This window comes from Haemorhous mexicanus, chromosome Z (assembly GCF_027477595.1).
Source record: "Haemorhous mexicanus isolate bHaeMex1 chromosome Z, bHaeMex1.pri, whole genome shotgun sequence".
NCBI classification, from domain to species: Eukaryota; Metazoa; Chordata; class Aves; order Passeriformes; family Fringillidae; genus Haemorhous; species Haemorhous mexicanus.
The window spans coordinates 71,858,647-71,882,564 of NC_082381.1; the positions used below are offsets into that span (position 1 = coordinate 71,858,647).

Here is a 23,918-nt window from a genome sequence, read left to right on the forward strand (position 1 = left end):
ATGAGAAATTCAGAACTATTAAAAATGTAACTAAAAAATAAAAATTATTTTTTAAAAAATTGAGTAACTCAAATGAGGCTTCTCTTCTGTATGAACATTTAGACAAAAATGTATCAACCTAGGAAACAGCAATACAAGACAATAAAGTGTTTTCAAAGTACAGTATTAAAAAAAAAAAACAAAACAAAACAAAACCAAATCACTGAATAAGGGATATGACAGTTACTTTGGAAAAAAGTTCACAGTAAAAATGAGACTACAATGAATGAGAATCCAACAGGATGTAAAAAAAACCCAAAAAAACAAAAAACAACAAAACAAGAAGAATTTGCTAGTTTGAAGTTTTGGTATGGTTTCTGAGCCTATTTCAAGTACCAGCAAGTACTTAAGACACAGGTGAGGCCCAGCTCATTTAATCCGTTTTTGATTTGATGAAGCCAAACTCATCCAGAACTGATTTCTGTAATTCTTTATAACCACAATTATGTTAAAGTATCTTCAGAAAGTAAAAATCTAAATTGCACAGTTCAAAAGAGTATTTATCCTTGTGCTTTATTATTTAATTCCTTCTGAAGCAAATTCCTCACTCTTTGTATTAGACTCATTTGATCAATCTACAGATTTTAAAGTGACTTTATGCATTTGCCAGCAGCCATAACTGACGGTACTCAAAATTAAATGAAAGGAAAATAGAGAGCTTATTATATTCAGGAATACTAATTCTTATTTGAAAAGATGAGATTGTCCCATCTGCCTTAATAAAGTTTTCCTTCAAGTTTCATGGGTGTTTTTTGCACAATCATAGGTGAAATCTCAGTTTTGTGCTGTCCCTATTTCCATAATCTGTTGGAGGACTTAATATCAGAATCCGTACAAAAAAATCAGTATAGCCTAAGCCACAGTGTTGTTTTTTAAAGCAACATTTTTAAACATTGGAAACACAAACTAGGACTTGAAGTGATAGTAATGAAAATCATAAAAATATGGGAAATAAAAGTCCAAGATTTCACTGAACAAACTTAAGAAAGGGTAAATTATGGCACTTGTAGAGGAAGTACCTTTCACTCAAAGGAAATCAGTAACAACTAAACCTGAATTCCCTTAGGTGCTACCAAGAAACTCATCAGCACAGATTCAGCACATGAAATAGTAAAGCAGTAACAAACTAAAAAAGATTACCAAGAAGTCTAAGCATCATGGCAGCTTTATGAGTTAAGAGTTCCTCTTGTGTTTTCCCCGCTGTGCTATGACTTCTCTAAAAGGACTTTCAGCTTCAGTTGAAACAACATGACACAGTAATAATTCTATCCCAAAATTTGTCTGATTGTTCCAATTTCATAATCCCATTTAATTTTATTTACTTTTCTACACCATGTAAGTTTTTTTCCTTTAAAGGAAAAAAAAGTGGGGGAAATATGTCTATTCCTCTTGCAACTAGAAGGTGCTCCAGTTTAATGGCATATTCATATATTCAGAGTTTAAAAGGACTCACATAAAATCAACGCATGATCAGACATCTTAAAAGTTGAACCACCACCACTGAAACACATTAACACATTTGCAATATGCTTATTTTACAGCCAAAAGAATACTATTCTGAAAGACCTTTACAAGACAAATGCCTAAGAAAAAGAGAACAAAAAAGCATTTACTATAACACGCAGATAACTTACTAAGTTTTATTTTAAAATATTCAAAGATTAGGCAAACATATCACTAAAGATGTCACACTAATTTTATTTCTTACCATGAAAACTTGTATGTCAGCAGCAGCGTCTCAAATATGGGACAGTAACTGGCCTTCCCAATCTCACTTCTTTAAGGAGGTGTGCAAGTGCTTTTCAAATCACTATGAAACCACAATACTATATAAAAGTTCAGAAATAAAAACTAGTTTCCAGGACGCACTGGTGTAACTATAGCTGGGGGAAAGTCTGCATGTGAAACGAGTTGTGACCTTGTGACTTACTAATGGACTGTTTATGGAAATACTTTTCTCAACAAGTTAATCTTTTACTAGGTACTGGAGTGACCTGACTGTGAACTAGAAGCTGAAGACTCATGTCACCCATTGAATTAATTGCTACATTAAAATGTCAGGCAACCTGGGAAAAGCAAAGGGTGACAGAGCCCCAAGCCCATGCAGACATGAGAAAGAAAATACGCCTTTGAAATGTTTTGAACAAGGCTGACTGCAGCCCAGAACCAGTGGAGAACACACTGTCACGGAATCCTGTCCTGGAAAACCAAAAGGCATTTGCACAGTCAGCCTCAGGAACACTCAGATATGTAACACAAACTATCACTCTGAACACTCTCCACAGGGAAGGTCACCATTTTCAGAAGACAGACTTCCCATACTTGCTTAGCATGTCTGGATTAAGCATTAGCTAGCTAGTCATGCACCTACACAAAAGTACAAACAAACCGCTGTATGAATATGGAAGAGCAGATTTCTCAATTCTTACTCCATGGCTGCCCACTCACAACGACTGAAAGACCAATGCAAGTTACACAGCAAGGGTTAAGAATTTTAACTCCTAAATCATAAATTATTTTAGCAAGTGCAAATAAGTATACAGTAGCCCAACAAATTCTTATCAAAAGTCACCATGGTAAGAACTAACCACTTCCCTTGTGAGAGCCAGCTTCATCCCCTCCCAGTTATAAAAACATGCCATTTATTTGAACATGGAAAGGGAGTAACAGTGCTAGACCCATAGTGTCTCATTTCCTATTTCCTTTTAAGTATCAAAATGCAGGTCTTTTCACAATGAGATTCAGAAATGCAATGAAGCATACATTGAGCCTTCAGGAGATAAAGTGAAATGTTAGTTCTCTAAAATGAACTTAATGGAAGAAAAAGAACAAGAGTGTTTTTCTCCTCCCCCAAAGCGATTATAAAGAAACATGAGGAAAGATTGGACAGACTGACAGTAAAAAAAAAATGCCAAAACCTTGCCCAATAATAACTACACCAAAAAACATTGACTGCATAATTATTCATGGTTTCAAGCAAAATCCAGTAGTTTAAAAAATGTTAATAGCACAAAATCCATATGCTTCTTCTGTACCTCCACCAAATCAGAAACTTATTTGTCACCATCTCTAATGCACAAATATTTTGAGATCTGGAGGCAATGGTGTCTTCTCAACCAGAGATTAACTTAACAAAATACTTAACAAAAAAAAGAGCCTGTTCTTCCTAAGGCATCAGCTCTCATAACAAGCTATATTCTCCCCACAGAGGGGAGACAGAACACAGTTGGTCCTAAGCAGTATAATCAGTTGAGCTCTTTTGCACAGATGACATGTCACATTTCTGAAAATGCTGCTGTAGTATAAATCAGTCCTGCATCTGGTTTTGGCCTTGTTCTAATCCAGTTTGCCTGCTTACTAGTTGTACAAATGAGAGCTTTAGCACTTTTGGCTCCATGATCAGAAAAACTTAATACAGCTTTTGTACAAATGTTAACCAGAGAAGGTAAATTTGCTCAGTAGTGTTTCCCTTCACAAACATTAATGGAACAGACCTCAATTATTTCCCAATAAGCTGGATGAAACAAACTGAGTATTTTTTCAAAATCTTACAGCTCTGTAAGTATAACTATTCATAGCTACAGGTCCTAGGTACATTAAAGAAACAGTTACCGTCTTCCTTTTGACCACTTGTACCATTGTATCCTTTCAGTCCAGGTTTTAATCATGACAAACCCATGAGTTTTAGATACAAAACAAATCAGTATGCACTAAAACCTATCAGCATAGCCTAGGCAAAAGCAACTTAAGTGTGGTAATTAAAACACACACTTCTATGTAGAGGTTCTGTTGCAGCCAGGAGGTTTTGCAGTTTGTAGCACATACTGCATAACCAGACGCTGCATCCTTCTTTTCTCCCCCAAAGTTCTACACAGGTATGTAATGCCTGAAGCATCAGAGGATGCCGACTTTACAAGTCCTAGAAAAAGTTTTATGTACCTGTGTGCCACAAGGGGCAGAGAACTTAGAATACAACAGATATGGTAGTTTCATCCTGCTGCTGGCTGCTACACAAAGCTGATAAGCAGAGAAATCTCACTCAGAACCCTGACAGAGTTACGTGTAACTCCAAGGTGGGCATAATGGTAAATTCAGGCGCTGATTTTCCTCTGAAGAGGATTTTATGTTTTGAACAAAACCCACACTTGTTAGTCACATACTTAGTGATAAACTGCTTCATTTCAGGCTAAGATACCAATATTGTAATGATGGTAGTTACACATGAAGTGAACAGCGGCACACAAAGAATACCAATAAAGCCTTTTAAGGCCCCACCACTGTTTAAGGGTTTTCCTAGAGGCTCATTCACAAGATTAAAATCTGAGTTTTTGTCAAAGCCCTAGCTATTTAGATCTCAACTACTTGTGTGCATGCAAGTACGTTAAATACAATTGAAATACTAATGCATACAGCTAAGCTGCTTCCTGGGAAGAAATACTTTCAAAAAATTATTTGTCAAATAAGAAAAAGTGAAAGACCTATTTTAATGAAGCTCCTATGGAACACTGTCTACATGACAGAAACTGGCAGATTTCCTACTAGTTCCTCTTGCTAGTTCCTCAACAGTCTACCCGGTAGGCTGAAAGGAAGCCAAAAATCTAAAAGTTCTGGCTGTGCTCTCCCCTGCAGTCTTGATTCCCAGGGTCTACAAGTGGCTTGCCCTGGCACTGGAGCGCTATACTCATTTGCAGTCAATTTTAAAATAAAGGAATGCAGTTCATATGTAGCTGATTTCAAAGTGTCAAAGCAATTCTCCTCCTCCACTTGGCTTTGCTGGCCCATCATCGTTAGCAGCAGCAGAACTGTAAAACGCTGCCACAAACATGCAACTCAGAGCAGGTCAGAACAAGCTAACAGTAGAGCATACTAATTTACTGCTGAGACACCAGGGAGAATTAAGTACTTCAGCACATTTACCGGGACAAGACGGTTTACTGTTGTACCTGAACGTGCTGGAACTTAACCATATGCTTAAAAGACAAATCTTACAATACAGTAACAATGTTCTGCTTACCATACATACACTTAACTTTTCATAAAAGACCTAATCTATACTTCAGAGTTTTCAATATAAAGAATAATTTCAAGATCAAGTGTAACTGTACTTCAAGTGAGTTTAGAAAGACAAACAGTAAGCAGTTTCATTAGTTTGCTACCACAGTTTACCCTAGTTTCATTAGTTTACCACCTTACTCAGCTTGGTTAAAGACACTGTTTTTCTGAGAAATGACACTTTTCACAAAGGTTTGTGACATTATTAGTAAACTGCATCCCAAAGAGCAACATACTGTCACTGTTTTACTTGGAACAGACAGTTAACATTTGAATGAGATGTCATCAAGACCTTTTTCAAGGACATGTCAACAGCAATGTTCAGATCAAACCTCTCCAACATTTTTTTTTTTTCTTCAGAAAGGGAAGTCCACCTTCTACTGCAAAAAAGAGACAGGATTCGCAGGACAGTCTAGGAATCTGAAAATCCTGACTTCTCTCCTTTTGTGGAATAAAAAACCCTCTCAGACTAAGAAATTCTTTTTGGCAAAAATAATGAGTATTTCTCAGGTACAGGGAACACTTGAGTTTTATATTATACTCTGGTACTTTCTAAGTCCTTTTCCTATATTTTCCATTCCTTAGAGAGTCAACTTGGACCCCACTGGGCTTTGAAGTACCTTTACAAGAAAAAAGTGTTCTTTTTCAGAATTGAATCCTTTGCTACCAGCAATACAGCAGAAATGAGCAACAACAGTAACCACATTTAACAGAGGATGCTGGCATGCAGCATAAGCCAAATGCAATGGGCAGGCACAAATCTCCCAGGTTGAACACTTTGCCAGTCCACACCTTTCCTCACTCACCTTGCTGAGTGTATCATTATATGCTGGTTTACAATGCTGAACACATCCTTACATGAAAACACCTCTCAACTTTGAAAAGATGAAAGATATCTTAGTTTAATCGCAAATATTTATTATTTTATTATGTGCCCTCTCACCACAAAAAAGGGCACTCAGTCTACATGGGAATCTTCACAGTGAGAGAACCCAAGCAGATCCAACTTCTCCATATTGGTTTGGCATAAGGCATTTCTAAAATAACAGTGCTGAAGGTCACCTACATTGCTCTCTGCCAGAGCTCTGCATGGCTTCAGGTGTCTCATTTTATACTTTCTTGTACACAAGGCTGGAGGGGAGGTGAAGTGGGAAGCTTCTTCTCCCTCTTCTTGTACTACTGGCTTAAAGCAAATGCAGAACAATCTGCACGTCCTTAAGATCTCTTTTCCACATACCTCTGCTCTTCCTCCCAAGAGCCTCTGGGAAGGGTAAGAAACATGCAGTTGCAACTCAGAGTCAATTCTTCTCCAGGGAACAAACTCTAACTTTTAGTTAATTTTAGGAAGGTGTTTAAGGAAGTGTGTAAACAAGGCTGTGTGGAGCAGAACGTATGAGGCCACCAGTCCTAGCCCTAACCTTGGAGGCTCAAACAAAAAGCAAGTGATCCTGGTTACTGTGACCCTGCCAGAAACCAGGACCCATCCCTGGCAGGCAGATACTGAAAAGCTTGGCTGCATTAAGTGGGCATTATAGAAATAGCTTCCACACCATGGAAAACCTAATAGAAACCTAAAGCCCTCGCACTTTCTACAGGCTGGGACATTCGATTTGCCTGCAGAGATCAGGAGACCTACTGTAATAAGCTGTTATTACGGATCAATGCAGAATTTACAGTTAAAAACCCCAAAAATCAATGTTAATTCTATCCTTACAAGAGAAGCCATTTTGTGGATCTATATGGAGGCATTACTGAATTATCTTTTTAAAAGAAACTTATTAGTACAGTTTTAAGAATAACTCCATCCAGCTCCACACAATTAAAAACTAACTCTTCACTTTTCTATTTCAAGTATGAGCTGTGAAAGAACTTTACCTAACTACAGAAGCCACTCCCTATGTTTTATTTATATGAATAATCTAACAAAATAATGCAGGTCCTTAATATGAAAGATCCTTCCCAAGTTTTTAAGAACACATTAACACTGTCTCAGCAAGCTTCCATGCTAATAAAAACTGCAATAATTTCTTACATTAAGCAAAGACATCAGTAATCCTGTGGGCTAGAGTTCGGTAGAGGCATTTCCTTTAGTGAAATAACAAACATCTCAGATCTTTACTTATGGAAAGATTTAAGACCCTAATTATAGATCTAATGCTAAAGTTAAAACCCACAATCAGAGAAAAAAAGATTGAAAAGACTATTAATATATGACCTTGCAACTCCACTGTCTAAACCCATGAGAGAAGAAACCAAAAAAAAAAAAGATAAACAGAGAAACTGTCACTGACTACACAAGAATTTTCAAACTGTATATGCAGCAACCAGAAATTAAAAGTACAGTCATAATTCAAAGCAATAACAATATTGTCTTAGCCATGGTAGTAAACAAACACTAGCCTGCTAGAATGTCTTACTCTGACAAGCTCAATAAACTGTACATGAACTGCAAAGAGGATGGCACTGCAAGCTTCACCACACCTTTGACAGGCACTTACATTTTTCTATACATCTCCAAATGCAGAGCACTTATATATTATCTGAAGGCAAAATATCATCCACTGAACTTAGAAGCCTCCATTTTAAAAAATACTAAGAATTACTAAAATGATATTGTGCAGACATTTTATTTGCAGTAGAATGGGAAGTAATACAAACAATTTGTATAACCCCCACCACCCCCAAATTTGTTAATTTGTGTTTTCAATTTCTTATGACAAATTAGGGTTAGGGTTTGTTTTTTTTCCCTTCAGCATTTTAAATATTTAGACCAAGCTCTTTCAGCATCCAAAAGGAACAGTCCTGGAGATAGAAACACGATGATTATATATTCAAAAATCATCAGGCTGTAAGATGGTATTTCAGAGAAATAACTACTGAAATGAAACACATATAAGCACCCCTTTAAGGGTGAACTGCCAGCTCCCAAAAGTACCTGATCATCACTGCTGACAGCTGAGTAAGAACTCATTTCATTTTGCTCAAAAGCAAGATGACTGGAGGCTCAAGAAGAGGATGGGGAAGAGCTCAGAAAACAAGATGTCAGAATTGGCCAGATGTCAGTGAGGTCAGGCAGAAGCAACTCACTTCCCAGCACTCTATTTCTGCCTTCCACAGTGACTCTGGGTAAGTTACAAGGAGCTGCAGTACCAAGAGCGGGATGGGAAATATTGGGAAAGAACTGAAGTTGGGCAGCATAATAATTACATTAGCAGTCATTTAACTACCAATTAGAACTAGGCCAAGAGAGGTGAGAATAGACAGCATTATGCTATATTTCCATGAATGATTTGAATAGTTTACACTTCAGGGACACAAATGAGACAGTGTGAAACAAAGGTAGACTGTCTTGAATTATAGTTTAATCTCACAAATAGGAATACTCCATGATATTTAAAGTTTAAAGAAAAAAAACCCCACTTTCTGCAAACATCTTAAAATCTTTAATCATCACATGCTGAACACTATCAAAACAACTGGACATTATTAAGCCAAAAGAGAGGGAGTGATGCCGCTATCACCTTTTATTACAAAAATTTGAAATTATTTCATCCATTTCCAGACAGAAGGTAAAAAAATTTCCAATTTCAAATTGCTCTTAGGTAGCAAGTAAATAGAGCTTCTGTGTCTTCAGGACATTTTACAGCCAAGATTCAACAAAACTGATCTTCTAAAAGCACACCAACAAACAAACAACTGCCAAAAAATAAAGCAAACCAACCCCCAAAACTCAACAAAAACAAAAAACCCAAAACCAACAACCCAAGAAACAGACCAAAAAAAAAAAAAAAAAAAACCAAACCAAGCAAAAAACCCACAACACCTCCCCCCACCAAAACCAAACCAAACCAAAACCACCTCAAAACTCCAAACATACAGGTAAAAAATAGTCAAGACACTTCAGCACCAACCAGAACACTCCAGTTCTACTTGTGCAGTGTGAGACTGGAAAGCGGAAGCAACCCTGCAGGCAATACACTCAGCCTCCGGGTAAAGATAAAAAGGGAGGGTAGCAACAGAAAGCAACTCTCCACTTAAGCACGTTCTCCTAGTCATACAGAGACAAGTAATGAAGCCCTTTAAAAGGCTTTCTGTCCACTGTACCTAAAGAAAAAGAATGAACTGTAATTCTAGAGCTTTAAGTGAGCACACAGCAGATAAAAAAGTAAATTAAGATGACCCTCGGGTCTCTGCAGAGAATACTCTGAGAACACACAGATTAGCCTTAGAAACTCAGAACTCAAACCAGATCTGTCCTCTTATCACCACTTCTGCTGAAAACTAGCTTTACAAGTTTGTTTAAAAAACAGCTACATGGCAACATATAATTTGTATTTTAAACAAGCTTAAGCCAAGTTTCACCAATACTGGGAGCCAGTGAAAACCAACAGAGGCATTCCCATAGTCATTCCACCCACAGATGCTTGCTTCTACTCCTGCCTCATGCCTCCCTGCAGCAGCATAAATCTCTGCAGAGCTGCATCATTACTTCTGAAAGCATTAGTACACTAAAAGGTCTTGGGAAGTTCAAATCCATCATACAGAAGGAAAAACCAGTCTTCAAATCTTGTGCTCTACATGTTCAGCCTTTGGGTAAGATACGACTGCACCCATCTACACACAGGTATTGCACTGAGCAGTACTTAGACTCCACTGAGTGACAGTAGAGACTGAACCTTTAGTATCACTAAATCCAATGAGACAGAAAGCTCCAGATTAGTTAGTTACAATCTATTTACTTTGCACAGGAACAAAGAAACTGCCATACCAGATCAGACCATTTAAGCAGAACCTACCACTTGCAATAACTAAGAGTGATAAAAATCAGACATGGTAGAGGGTGACCCTCTTCCAAAAGTGACTCCCAAGCCACAGAGCACAGAAGAGGTAGAAAGGCAATCTTCTCTCACCACAGTATCCACTCAAACTGGAAACAGAAAATTTGGTAGCTTATTTACACAGATAGCTATAAACATCAAGCATTAGAGACTTGGATACAATTATATTTCACCTTATCTGGGAATAGCCAAGATCAATAATAAGCTATATTTTTTTTATCTTAGCTACATTCTGACAGGAACAGAGAAAGTTAGCATTTCAGTGACAAAAAATCCATGGCCATGCTGTGCGGTCACTGCAGATGCTCTCCTGTTCTCACTACAACTCCCAGTGCTCTGTTAAAAGCTTTCAAGTCCTGCTTTGAAAGCCATCAAAGGTGCTACAAATTGATAAAAAGTGCTGAAACGGATGAGCTTTTACTAGCAGACTTGTACACACAGACAAAACTTCAGTTTTACTGTGTGACTTTGGTGTCTCTGGCATGTGTCAGATGGCAACTGCAGAAAAATACAGTATAAACATCTACAAGGGTTGCCTTGCAGCTGAATGATCTAGAACATGCCTTTGCAAGCAGCTAATTTTCACGGAAGTCACAAAGTATGTGGTTACAGCACACAGATGAAATGCACCATTTCTTTCCTTTTATTTTTATAAAAACATGATTACAGCAATATAAACTAATGTTGTACTTGAAGAAGTAATAAGGCATGTACACCAATTTCAGACACAAACATCACTTTAAGGTCTGTATGTTTTAAAAGCATATTGTTAAGCTCACAGAGAAGGAAGGGCACTTTACCTCCATGGATTTCCCTCATGTGACAAGAAATCACACTACAGTTATCAATGAATTCACTGTTTGGATCTTGTTATAAACAAAAACAATACACTGACAGTAAAAAATATTTATGGGATAAAAGATCTGAAGCGCTTTATCATGTTGAAGTTGCAATTCCTAGGAAAACAGCTCCCTTCTTCTCTTACAGTGATATAAGATAGCTTACACCCTTCACTGCTTTTAGTGAAAATATTCACTCTACTGCCTGACATGCAGAATGCTTGAGAGCTTGCAGGAAAAAGGTAATATTTACATCTATAATTCAACAGCAGTCAGTTTCCCTTCTCAGGTTCATTCTGAGGCTCAAGAAGGTCTTCCAGCATAAACAGAAACAGAGAATCTATTTAAAAGGAAGTAACTGTAATACCAAAGAGCCTGATAGGGGGACTTTGGAGCAAGCATAATATCTTCTAACAAATACAGGAAAGAACAACTAACTGCATTTAAAGCCTCCCTATAAAGCATTCTTTAAATTACGTCTTTAAGTTTGTCTCTTAATAACTATCTGGGCAACAGCTGCCCAGGCACATTTAATGTGTATTACTATTACTCACATATAAATTAGCCTCTCTCCTCCAGCTGAAACAAGTCAATATTAAAATGAGGGCAGATAGATGTTTAATTTTTTTAAACAGCTTGATAAAGTACAACTTGGACTAATATCTGTTTATTGGTAATACAGCACAGAGAATTACTGAGATACTCTATCCATAAATGAACAATTATGGGTATTTCTGAAGGACAATCATTGTTAAAGTTGTCATGTTCTTTCAACTGCCCTTATACTAAACTCAAAACAGACTCACTGAAACACCGAAGAGAAAAGCTTTTGGCATTCAGTATTTCCTAAGATTTGTTAACATTCCTAGACAAATAGCACAAAGCGCTTACAAGTATTTTAACTTACATACACACTACACTGATTTGGCCAAATGCAGACACTTAAAAGCAAGCGAAATCGTTTGTGTGAAAAGGAAAAAAATTCCACAGCTGCTTTGTCATTGCTGCTGCGGGACCAACTAGCAAGGATGGATGCAGCATTTCACCACTGATGCGACAATACACTGACCTTCCTGCACCTCTAACACCAAGCCTGACTCACACTTGCTATCACCATGAGATTCAACCTCTTCAAACATATTCTGATATTCTTTTTTTTCTTGAAAGCCATGAAGCTTGATACAACTGTATTACAATATACAGTGCATTATAATATCACGACTTTATACAAACAAAGATAGTGCTAAGAGTTTATAAAAAGACAAGGCACTCACTAAAATTTGTACATCATTACCCTCCCCCAAAACTTTTACACTAACTAATCCTTCTATAAGTACAGAGCCATTTCTTATCTGCACAACACAATAACAAGTATTTTTACACTGCCCTAGGAACAGGCCAAAATCCATCTGAATTGCTGAGAATACATATAAACAGGACATTGGTCTAGAAAACAGTTCTTATTACAGTACTCGTGTAATAAGAGGAGTTAATACTAAGTTCTTAAACTACAGAGTCCACACCAGATAAAACCTTACAAGAGACCCAGGTGAAATTGTCATCCTCATATCAAAGTTACCTGGTCATACTGCAGTGCCTACACACACGTACACTAGTAAGACCCAGCGAGTACATGGTAAAGCTGAAATGTGTTCTAAAGTATTTAAACTGCTTCACCGCGGGTGCAAGTTCACTTTCAACCTGAATACTTGTACACATGGCAAAATAGTGGCAGATCACAAGAAAATGGACTTATCAATTAATACGTACAGAAGGCAAACAGAGGCTGCAAACAACAGGCGCTGAATACAACCACTGAAACTTATCACCTAGACTAAGCCAAGACAAAATTACTTTCTCCTAAAAAACCAGTAAGGATATTTATACTTCAGTCTTTCCTCTTCTAACTAAAAGAAATCAGTTCTGCATTATCGCGAAGCTGCAAACTAGAATCTGACTTCGGAGAAGTCGGGGGGAGGGGGGAAGGGGAAAATAAAAATATAATAAAGTCGATTACTCAGTTTTGCTGCAAAGTACTCGGGCAGCGCGGGCAGCGCCTGGGGAGCCCGCAAGGCAGGCGCTCAGCCGCCGCCCGGCCCCGGCCCCGCGGGCAGCACCGCGCTCGCTCGCCCCGAGCCCCAATGGCTGCTGACACATCCGGCCCCGGCCCCGCCACCGCCCCGAGCTCACACTTCAAAGCCTTTCGGGACTCCGGCAGAAGTCAAGCACAAACGCACCCCGCAGCCAGGCGGGCCGCCCCCCGCGGCTCCGCTCCGCGGCTCGGCTCCCGCGCAGCCCCGCACGGCTGACAGCTGCGGCCGGCGGGGCAGCCCGGCCCGGCCCGGCCGTGCCCCTCCCTCAGCCCCGTACCAGGTGCCCCGGGGGAAGGCGGGCGGCAGGCAAGCTCTGCTCGCCGCGCCCCAGCGCTGCGCTCCGCGGCGGCTCCCGCCGCCCCCGCATCCGCTACCGGCCCGCGGCCAGGGGGGACCGGGCGGCGGAGCCCGCCCCGAGCCCCGTCCGCGGGAACAGCCCCGACGCCGCCACTGTCACGCAGCGCCCGCCGGGACCGACCCTTGCCCGCCCCTCCAGCCGTGAGCGCCTCTCACCTCGCGGCGGGGGACGGCTCCATCCTCCGCTCCGCGGCGGGGTCCGTCCCCACCGGGCTCCCCGCCGGCAGCGGCTCCAGGAGGTCGGCGCAGCGGCTGGGGGAGGCTGCCGGGCTGGCGGGGCTGGAGCGCGGCGGCCCGGGCAGGTAGTGGAGCAGCAGTGTCTCGGGGGGCTCCGGCGAGGAGGAGGAGGAAGAGGAGGAGGCGGCCGGGGCGGCGGCGAGGAAGAGGGGCGCCTCCGGCAGCCGGTCCAGCTCCACGCTCCGCACTTTGCGCAGCTGCTTCCGTCTCCAGTCAGAGCGCTGTTCTCGGCTGCCGCCGCCCGCCTCCCGCAAGAGCCCCCCGCCGCTCCCGGCGACGCTCCCCGCCACCGCGCCGCCTTTCAGGCTCCCGCAGGCGGCGGCGGCGGCCGCCTCCGCGCCGCCGCCCGAGGATAATCCCGATGACGAGGCGCGATCCCCCGCCGCCGCCGCCATTTTCTCTGTCGGGTCACATCGGGCTCCCGAGCACCGGGGGCCGCCGGCGGACAGCACGCTGCGCAAACGGCGCCGCCTGCGCAAACGGCGTAGGGCGGGGGCGGACGGCGGGCGCGGATTGGCGGTGGCGGGCGCCTGGGGCGGGGCCTCGGCCGTAGGTGCCGTGGGGCCGCGCCCCGTCCGCCTCCGCGCAGGTGTCGGGGCGGGGCGGGAGCCGGGCGGGAGCCGAGCCTGCCGCCGCCGCCAACGCCGCCGCTGCTGCTCCGCGGGGTTTGGGCTGCGGCAGGGGTACGAGCCGGACAGGGTCCGTCTGTGTGTCCGAGCCGAGCCCGGGAGGCGGTGGAGGCGCCAAGCGGGGAGCGCGGCCCCGCCCCCAAGCGGCCCTCCCCACGTGCGGGAGAGCGGCGGAGGCTCCGGTGGCCCGGGCAGGGTACGGCCGGGCGAGCTGGGCTCCCCCGTGCGAGGCGCAGAGAAGCCTTTCCCGGATCTCGGAGCGCTCCCGCTCGCACCCCCGTAGTCTGAGCCTCTCCTCTCCCCAGCATTTCCCTGGCAGCCGGCGAGGGGCCGGGAGGAGCGGAGCGCCCGCGGTGCCTCGCTGCGTGCAGCCGAGGAATAGCCTCTCCAATGTGCCCCAGCTCACCTGGTCGTCCCTCTCTGTAGTCAGTAGGAAATTAAATGCACATCCTCGCTCGTAGCCTCCGCGCGTCCTTCTCCGGGCTGCCCTCAGTTGGCCGGCGCCGCTCCCCCCATCCTCAGGTAGTTCTCCGTGTCTGCAAACGACGGAGAAGCGTTAATGTCCCGGAGCACACCCGTCTCCATGTGTGCGCAGGAATGCACATGTAGATGAAGTTATAACCTGCCACGCACACCTACCGCTGCGGCTGTTTCCTGAGAGACTGCGAGAGAGAAGAAAGGCAGGAGACATCACATGACCGAACCTTGGGAGGTTCAAGTAAATTTTCTACTTGTCGCGATTTTCTCTCGACTACATTGGGGTGGTTTTGCTTTTTGATCGGAGATGAGAAAAGGAAAACTGAATATTGCTATGCATTCAAGGTTGTTTTCAGGATGGTGTGATTTCTAGATAAAGTAGAAGTCAAACAGTTCAAAGCACTTAAGCTGAATATTTCAGGCTTATTTCTCAGAATTTGGTGTAACATCCAAGTGTAACATTAACTAAGTAATGGTTATTAGTATGGTCATTTTGCTGGGATCAGTGATGTGAGCTGAAGTTCTAGTTGAGTGAGAATTACCTTCTAATTCAAGCAGATTCTTTCTTGCCTTACAAATATGATCAGAGGCTGACCTGAATGTAGGATCATTACTGGAGAATATGATGAGGAGATAGGAAGAGGTTTTGCCCTCTAGACAAAAGCCTGAGGGCACTCTTTGTATTCTATATACTTGCATATAGAATAATATCAGTAGGTAAGGCCTTGAGGTCACACTGAGTGAATTATTTAGGTGGTCTGCCAAGATGCCACAGTACAACTGTCCTTGTGCAAGTTTTTCAGTGAAGGATGCTGAGAGAAGGTCAGTTGCATGCATTGTCATCTTGTAAGTGTGGTTTCTTTGGGATAAGCAGTTCATCTGATATTCTCTTGTAACATACAACCCAGAGATATAAATTGATTCTGAATTTCATAAAGGTAGCATTTGACACTTAAAGCCTCTGCTGTAAATTAGAGAGAGTTTTCTGGAAGATTCCTAGACCAAGACGCATTGACAAAGTGAGGATGTTACTAAAGGGAATAAGATAACAAAGTGTTCACTTTGTAGACACAGCATGAAATTAGTTCCATGCAAATCAGTGTGCTATTATATCTTTTCAAATATTCCTCTCTGCCATAAAATCACATTTACAGAAAAAAGAAAGAAAATAACCACACAAACCCCTATGCTTTTAAAGACATCTAAACAGAACAATACGATGACTTTAGATATTTTATAAATGCTCATGAAATGGAGGAGGAATATCCCTTTGAATAGTGATTGGCTGGAGTAGAATACAGAGAAGAAGAAGCATATCTTCAATAAAAGTAAATCTAGGAGGTAAGGGTGTATACAATGTGTATGACAGTTCTAGAGGACAGCTCTCTCAGGGTGTAAAGACTCCAACAAAGGAGAAGGAACAGGAAATTCAAGGAAAATGTCACGAGTGGCAGTGGAGTACTGAGGAATGTGCATGTACACTGAAGTGAAATAATTTCTGGAAAGCAGCTAAGAATGGGGCAGAATATAAAATACAGGGACAGTGGGAGGCACCACTGTAAGAAATAGCTTAAAGAAGACAGGTCCTGTTAAGGCATTACTTTGCCTTTTGAGTAAGGCTAGTGTTGTCAAGGTTTTGCATTACTTTCAGATAAGATGCAAAGTGGAAAACCCTTACTACTCTGTCATTTAAAAATGCATGGCATGCCTTATGGTGGTTGTTTATCCTTTCATTACTGGCTGAATTTCAATTCTAATAAATTACATTCTGCCTATACTCCTTATATTCACCTTATTTTTTTCAAATGTGTGTTTTTCCGCAGTGCCTTGACCAGAGAAGGAAGCACAGTGGATCATAAAACTGGAACATTACGTAGTCCACTGCTGGCATGCAACACAGATTTACGCACAATATAAAGGCTCTACGACTTTGAAATCAGGAATTGAACATGCTGATGGACACCTGTGTTTTCTCATTTGCTCTTAAAATTTTTTTTTGCACTTAAATAAATGAGTTGACCTGATTGAAAAAAAGTACAAACTTACTGAAGAGCTCTGAAAGTTCTCAGTTACCTCTTGCACAGATTATTTCTCAGTCTCTCTAAAACACAGCTCTAGAAGGTGAGCTGAGACTTTTAGCAGTTTTTAGTCACAAGTAACGGCACCCAGGGTTTGTTATGAAACAGAGGCCTTTGGCCTCAAATTAGCATCGTGCAATATTTGGAACATCTACCGTTGTACACAAAGAAACTTCTGTTTGGGAACACACTAAGATTTTGCAAGCCAAGGAGTTTCCTTGTTGCACAAAACTTGTAACAGTGTAATGAATAATCAACAATTTTCAACATGCTAGAGATAGGAATCTGCTGTGCCCCTGAATACATAACCTAGGCATCATCATGCACAAACAGAATAAATATGAGAGATAACACAGTCCATAGTTTCTGGTCTTGACTAAACATGCAAAAAGTGCTTTAATACTGTATACAAACTGGATTCTCTGTGTCTTGTTAGTCTGTGTAGAAAGACTTATCCCCACCTTGATCTTCTATTCATTCTTTCCATTGTGAGAAAGGGAAAACAAACCTGCTCCTAAGCCAAAATCCTTTCCTGTTTACTCCTCTGAAATGTAATGGAAAAGTCAAGCAACTAAATGAGAACCAATCTGAGGACCTCTTCAGGCTACTTTCCTATGTCCTACTGAAAATCTGCCAACATCACTGTTTTCTGTAGAAATGCTTTGCCATCTTGCTGATGCACCATTCTTACTTTCTAGCATAACAGGTATACCTTTCAGAAGAATTTTCCTTCAGAAAATCAGGATCCTGTACCACTTCAGAGAGTGAGAAAGAACTTCAGGTAAAACTAGAATCTGTTACAGAAAATTATAGAGGTTTTGCTCACACACTGGGAATGTCTAGTCTACTGCTATGTATAAATTTCTTTTCTTAATGTTTTACTTAATGCTTTTCATTATTATTTTAATGGAAAACACGTTTAAAGATTTTTTTCCCCTCACATTTCAGTCCACATGGTACTGAACTTTTGTTGAAAATGTTTTTTGGATCTGTGAAACTGACGGTGATGTTTTGACCTGGGTTTCAGACACATAGTATAAGGAAAGGGCTGTGCCTGAATCCCCTTGTTCTTCCAAAGCATATAATAACACTTCCCTGATTCTTTTTAAGAAATAATGGTGATGATGGTACTTACAACACTCCTGCATTGTCTAGTCACATTCCTTACACTTAACGATTTTTTTTTTTTTTTGGTGTAGCATCTACTCATGAACTGGTGGACCTTTTGGTCTACGTACCATACGATCCAAAGCAAAAAGGTGATCTCTATCCAAAGAGTTTTTAACTTAAATATGAAAGACAAACAGGGACAGAGCATTAGCAAGCTAGAGTGTAGTCCTTGTACAGTATATCTGCTACCTTGATTTTTTTTTTAATCACTAGTTTGTACATCTTGCATTAACTACTGCAATCAGTTCAATTTTTGACCTCAGATAGTCTTTAGAATATTGACAGCTTGATGTCTAAGTTGGATATTCTTCTTGGCTGTACTACAGAGGATTTTTCTGGCCTTGAATAAGTCATGATCCTTTCATGGTTCAATTTTTCCCAGCTTCAACTGTGTAACAAATATATTTACCTACCTAAGGCATGACACAAGGCTGAGGGATATAATATTATTGTGTTTCAAGATTAATTCCTGCTCAAAAGGAATGTATTAATGAACTAAGCAAAACCTGTTAAACCTCTTCTCATACATGACTTACAAAGATCTACCAAAATTATTGCAGCCATAAGCTCTTTTTCTAATATTCTTCCAGACTAGTAAATTGACAGCATAGTTCTCACCTGGACCAACAATTCCATCTCTTGCAAGCACCACTATCTGTTCTCTCTCTGTGGAAAAGCAACTCTACCATTTCAGGCTCAGAAAAAGAGTGACCGCTCAATTTTCCTTCACCCTGCCGCTACCACTGTTAAATCTCTTTCAGCCTAGGTGTCTGTTATTCCTTCTCTTCTATGAGTCAAAGACATAAATAGAATCACATGTTTTAATAAATTGGGGCAGCTTTGTTCCTGGAAGCTACAGATTTCCAAATTACTGAGAAACAGATGCAAGAATTTAGCTTTTTTTTTTGTCCCAACAGGTTGGAAGAAGGACCACTTCCTCACTCCCACTGAAGAAGACCCTACAGTTATTCTTTTCCTCTGCTTCTGCTCATCAGCCTTGCTCTGCCAGCAGCAGAATCACACAGTGCCAGCTGCAGTTACTAGAGGACAGTAACTTGAAAACAGCATAAACATTCAACCACCAGCAAACATTAAAAGCCTTGTTGGTATATCTCAGCGTGGCTGTGGGCTGTAAAGCAACAGTCTTGTGTCATTGGTATATCCAGCACATACCACACAATCCTTCTGACCGTCCTGTAAAAGAAGAGCAGACAAGAGTGACACAATTTTACAGAGACCTCTGGACAACTGCCTCCCTGAGTAATTGCCAGACGGACAAGGAGCTGGCAGGAACACTCTCCACAGAGAACCCTGCTTGCTTTCTCCAGAGCCAGTGCATATCTGAATAATAATTTCTGGTTGCAGCAATGACATCCAGCCTGACGCATTCTCTCCCTCCTTTTCATTTCTGTTCATTCCACCCTGGCCCACCAGTCATAATGTCTATATGCTTCCATTCATGATGGCTAGCAGTGATGGCAGTGCTGTTCCTCTTCCTAAATCCAGCAGGTGGACCTGCCAAGGACCTCACAGCTTTTGGAGGAAATAAAACTCAGCAGCAACACCCGTGCCTAGCTCATCATATGATCCCTTTATGCCAAGCCTGCCAATTTTCTGGCACCGTGGTAGAAGTGAATCAAAAAACTATTAGCTGTAACAGTGGCAGGGAATCCACAGATCCTAAAAATAGTTCTGGGATCCTTTATGTCCAAACAGTCAGATCTTTACCATCATCACCTCTTTAGAAAAGGCTTCATGGCTTTTTACTAAGGCTTTTAAATCTCTGTTATTCCCTCCAGCAATGTAGTTGGCACAACACTACTTTATTGCTTGTGTGCCAGTCACAGTCCCTGAGAACAGTGTTTCCAAAGCCATTTAATCCTGGTGTCCAAAGCTATCATCTAAACTAAACATCTTTAAAAACCATAAGATCTGGACATCAGTAGCTGGCATTTGCCTACCTAGTGACAAAGTGTTTTGAACACGGTGTTCCTTCAACATCTTCTGTGCATAAATAAGTAGGAGTCCAGGAGTCATAGAAAAGTCTCCCATGTGATTTCTGGAAATAGAAAATTGCACTGGAGATTTCTGAGGAAAGTAATATTTCACTTTTAGTATCTGATTGGTATAAAAATCAATCATCTTATTTTGTAATTTATGAAAAGCTGGCTCCAAAAGAAATATAAAGAAATAATATATATTTTTGCATAACAAATTTCTGACCCTTCTTGAGTTCTACTTTACTGATATGACAATTTTTAAAAAATATTCTATCTATTCCACAATGTAGGCGAACCTGTTGAATTAGATTGCTGTTCCTGAGGTTTATAATTTATAGAGCTCTAGCTGTTCTACATCATAGCTTCATTTGCTACACCGAATTAATTAGTAATTTTTATGATGTCTGGATATTAATCCTATGAATAAATCATTAATAGAAAAATCGTTTATTTTCTGCATGTTTATCATCCTTTTGTTAGGTACTGAAATCACAGAGAATTGCTGTTGCATTAGTTGGTGGTCTTTTGATATGATTAGTTGGTGGTATGTATGATAAATTTGTAAAGTTATTTTTCATGTAATATAAATACTGCAAATACATATAAATATATGTGTTACATGTATATGCTGCTTCTTTATGGATTTGGATTAGATTTTGTGGCTTTGCAATTTTCATTTTGATAATTTCATCTCACTGATGTAACCTAAAAATATTATCAGTGTACAAAGCTGAGCTGACTTCAAATGCTCTATGTGTTTGCACTATGAAAGGCTTTGAGAAGAAAGGAATGACCTTGACAGAATATTTTGTGTGGATTTGGGAGGGGACATTAATGCTTGCCAAGGTAGGATACACTATTTATTTTGACTGATTGCCTATCTTCCTTGTTCTTTGTGGTTCAAGCCAAAAGTTTTCAGATTTTGAATAAAGGTTTTCAAGTCTCCAGAGCAAAACTGACAATTTACCGTTGAAGATATTATCCATGCAAACCACTTCCAGTTAGCTTTTCAAGGACTGTGCCTTAATCAAGTTTTCTGTGCACAGCACTAACAGTTAAAAAACAAACGTCACAATTTTCTCTTGAACTTCATTAACAAAGGAACAGTACTGAGGTGATTTTGCTTACAATATTCACAAATTTCATTATATTCATTTCTTTAGGTGGTTTATAACACCTTAATTATAAGTTGCATGAACAGTATCCCCTTTAATTTCTATCCAAGATAAGAATGTGTATTAACACATTTCCATATTAGTCATGGAAGTCTTGAGATTGTAACTATTTGTTTGCTCTGTTTAACCAGAACAAAGGATCCTTCAGAGGGTGGCAACATACCTTTCAGTCCATAGTAAGAACTACTGCAGCCACTTTCTATTAACTTCTTTCAGCCTCTAGTGAAATATTCTCATGTATATATGAAGTATGGAGTGATAAAATAAAATGTAGACTGTTGATACTAAATAAAGAAAATTATGCTCCCTCTTATTTTTGACTTCCTAAACCCAGAACTTTCTGAGTTTTTCTCAAATTTCTTTGTATATTCTAACTCCCCATGTTTACTATGAATTGTGACAACATATATTTCTTCTTTTCCACAAAGAACTCAGTTTTATGTGGGTTTACTTCAGTAGAAACACTTACACATTATTTCAGCAACAAAATAGCATTTTAAATGTGAGGAAAGCCTAGCTTTTGATATCCATTAATCTGCAGATGTAAACTCATTGAACCTTAAGAAAAGATAATTTTCTCTCTGTATATGAAAGCACCCTTCTAGTTCAGGTCAATCCTTTATTCTCTTAACCTGCCAACTAAATTTTAGTAGAGGAGATTGCCATTTGCTGCATCTTTAAGCAGTACATAGCTTTTTTTTTTTCCCCTGGCTAGAGTCCCTTTCTTTTCCAAATTTCCAAAAATCGCCCCAGATTCTTAAAACTCAGATTTGCACTGTGGGAATCTTCAGTTTCAACACAATGGTCTGATATGGTATATAGTTCTGTGGAACACTATACATGTCCACCAGAAGCTGCTCTTTCAGATTTTGAAGGATTTGGGGTAGTATATACACTACTCCATGAGTGTCTAGGTATCAAAGAACAACACAGCTCATCTTTTACCATATTAAGTAGTCTAGTGTTTGAAAAAAGCTGAAGAGCAACTGAAAAGTATCACCAGAGAAAGTTATGAAAGAAGAATATGGCCAATTGGAAAAGCCTGCAGAAAGTTAAAAACATCCTAATTTTCAAATGCAGAATTTCTCCTAATAGAAATGGTGCAAACCAACTTCTTTACATATAAAATAAAACAGAAGTATTTCTCTAACTCATGAGAACATGTATGTTAATCAGTCAATAAATACAAAGTTTTTTATATGTATTTTTTTTTTCTTGGTATTGTCTTTGTTTCTTATTTTTCATTCTAAAACTATCATTAATGACAGCATGTTAAAGAGGTATGTATGATAAAATCCTGTCTTCTCCATCCCTCCCTCTTTTTTTAAAGTATTGGAAGTAAATAAGTTAAATTCAAATGCATTCTGATGATGTCAAGAAAGGCAAAGTCATAGCTGTAAAGAGAAAATATTTCTATTTCTCCTGCTCTCAACAAAGCATGAGATAAACTGTTACTTTTTGGAATAACAATGATTCATATCTGCAACTTAGACTAGCTTTGTAAACATGTCAAACAATTTTTTTCAAACCACAACCATAGTATATTTGGTGCAGATGCATGTTACAGAACCATGTGAAGTTGTTTGTTTTGGTACGTGGAAAGGCATTCCAACCATCTTATTTTAGTAATTGTACCACACCAAAGACAACAAAAGCTGTCCTGAGATTGAAGTGTATGATGCTTTCAAAGCATGTTCATTGTGAATATTCAGAAGGTCAGAGGTCTGAATTCCACTGATGTCTCGCATTCTAGTCTTGTTGCAGAAGATGGGAAAGTATGAATGAAAATGTTGCTAGTAAGCCTAAGCTTACCATATGATTTTGTGAGTATTTTGGCATTCATTGGTCTAGAAGAGGATATACTGAGGCTCAAGAATTAGAGAGGCAAAATCTGTCTTCCTCGTCTCTGCAATATTTGCTAAGCTTTTGCAGGGCACCAGTCATGGTCCTGATGGTTAAACTCCAGGGATGGGGAAAGGATTCTGCTGCCATTCCTGCTCCCTGCACTCCTGGTCCCTAGGCCCAGTGAAGGCAACATCTGTATCCTCTCTTTCCCAAAGCCAAGCTTTAATGATTCTGATAATTATGTTATCCCTATGAGAAATTCAGTTTCAGAAGAACCTCCTAAAAAATGAAAAGTACTTCTTATAAATCAAAATTCTGTGTGTTACTGTCTCTGAAAGGTGTGTAGTATGTTAATAGTGATATGAAGATCTCCTTAAATGCAGTATTTGTTGTTAGGTGAACTGTTTAGGCGGCTCTACACTTTTAACATTGTAATTCTGTGAATATCCATGCTGTATTTGTATAACCACAACTCCTAAAGTACAAACAAATGAAATCACTCAGAAAAGTGCTATCACTCAGAAAAATCATGGCCTAAGCTGGAAATGATATCAGATGAGACCATCTGCTCTGGACACTAGGCATAGGCCCATTTCCTTATGAAATGATAAAGGAGCTTCCATGTCATATCTTAGCCTCTCTATTTGCCCCAGCAAGTAATGTTTTGGAGAGAGAGATCTTGTGTTCAGTGTTTCTTAGTGCAAATGTCATTGACTACATTTAAGATGCTGTTTCTCTTAGATTGAAGCATCAAAGTGCTCTTTCAGGAATGCCTATCAACTCATGTAAAGCAGAATGTTTAATTCTCTTCACTACAAACACATGTACTTACCCCACAAATTAAAAGAAAGTAATCTAGGATTGAATTAATTCATCTAGATCATTACATTCCAAGGTATTTATTCTGTCTTCCAGTTACAGGAAAAAAACCCCATATGAATATTTTTAAGCTCTAATAATTTTTTACATAATATGAGTCTGACACGGGGAGTTGTGGTGGGATTATAGCAAATAACACAGCTCCTCTGCACTTAAAGAATGTGCAAAAAAGCTACAACTCCTATCACAAGACACCTTGGGCAATGAATC

The 23,918-nt window shown here is 40.2% G+C and overlaps 1 protein-coding gene and 1 long non-coding RNA gene across 3 annotated transcripts in view; one reads left to right on the plus strand and one right to left on the minus strand.

Annotated features, from left to right (window-relative positions):
* MAP3K1 (mitogen-activated protein kinase kinase kinase 1) overlaps positions 1-14,620 on the minus strand; it is a 58,584-nt gene extending 43,964 nt beyond the window's left edge. The window contains exon 1 of one of the 2 annotated variants that reach the window (XM_059874237.1): positions 14,491-14,620. Coding sequence is in view for 1 of the 2 variants with exons in the window: in XM_059874234.1 (XP_059730217.1) it covers positions 13,375-13,850 (476 nt within the window). In the remaining variant the exon portion in view is untranslated. Of the gene's footprint in view, positions 1-13,374; positions 13,886-14,490 lie in introns of those variants that run through there. The other variant, XM_059874234.1, reaches the window with a different exon arrangement.
* Positions 14,621-14,660: 40 nt separating this feature from the next.
* Positions 14,661-20,427, plus strand: LOC132342051 (uncharacterized). The gene is made up of 4 exons (XR_009490377.1): positions 14,661-14,802; positions 16,385-16,682; positions 17,338-17,420; positions 18,727-20,427. It is a non-coding gene; the product is annotated as an uncharacterized LOC132342051 (long non-coding RNA).
* The last annotated feature ends 3,491 nt before the right edge of the window (positions 20,428-23,918 follow it).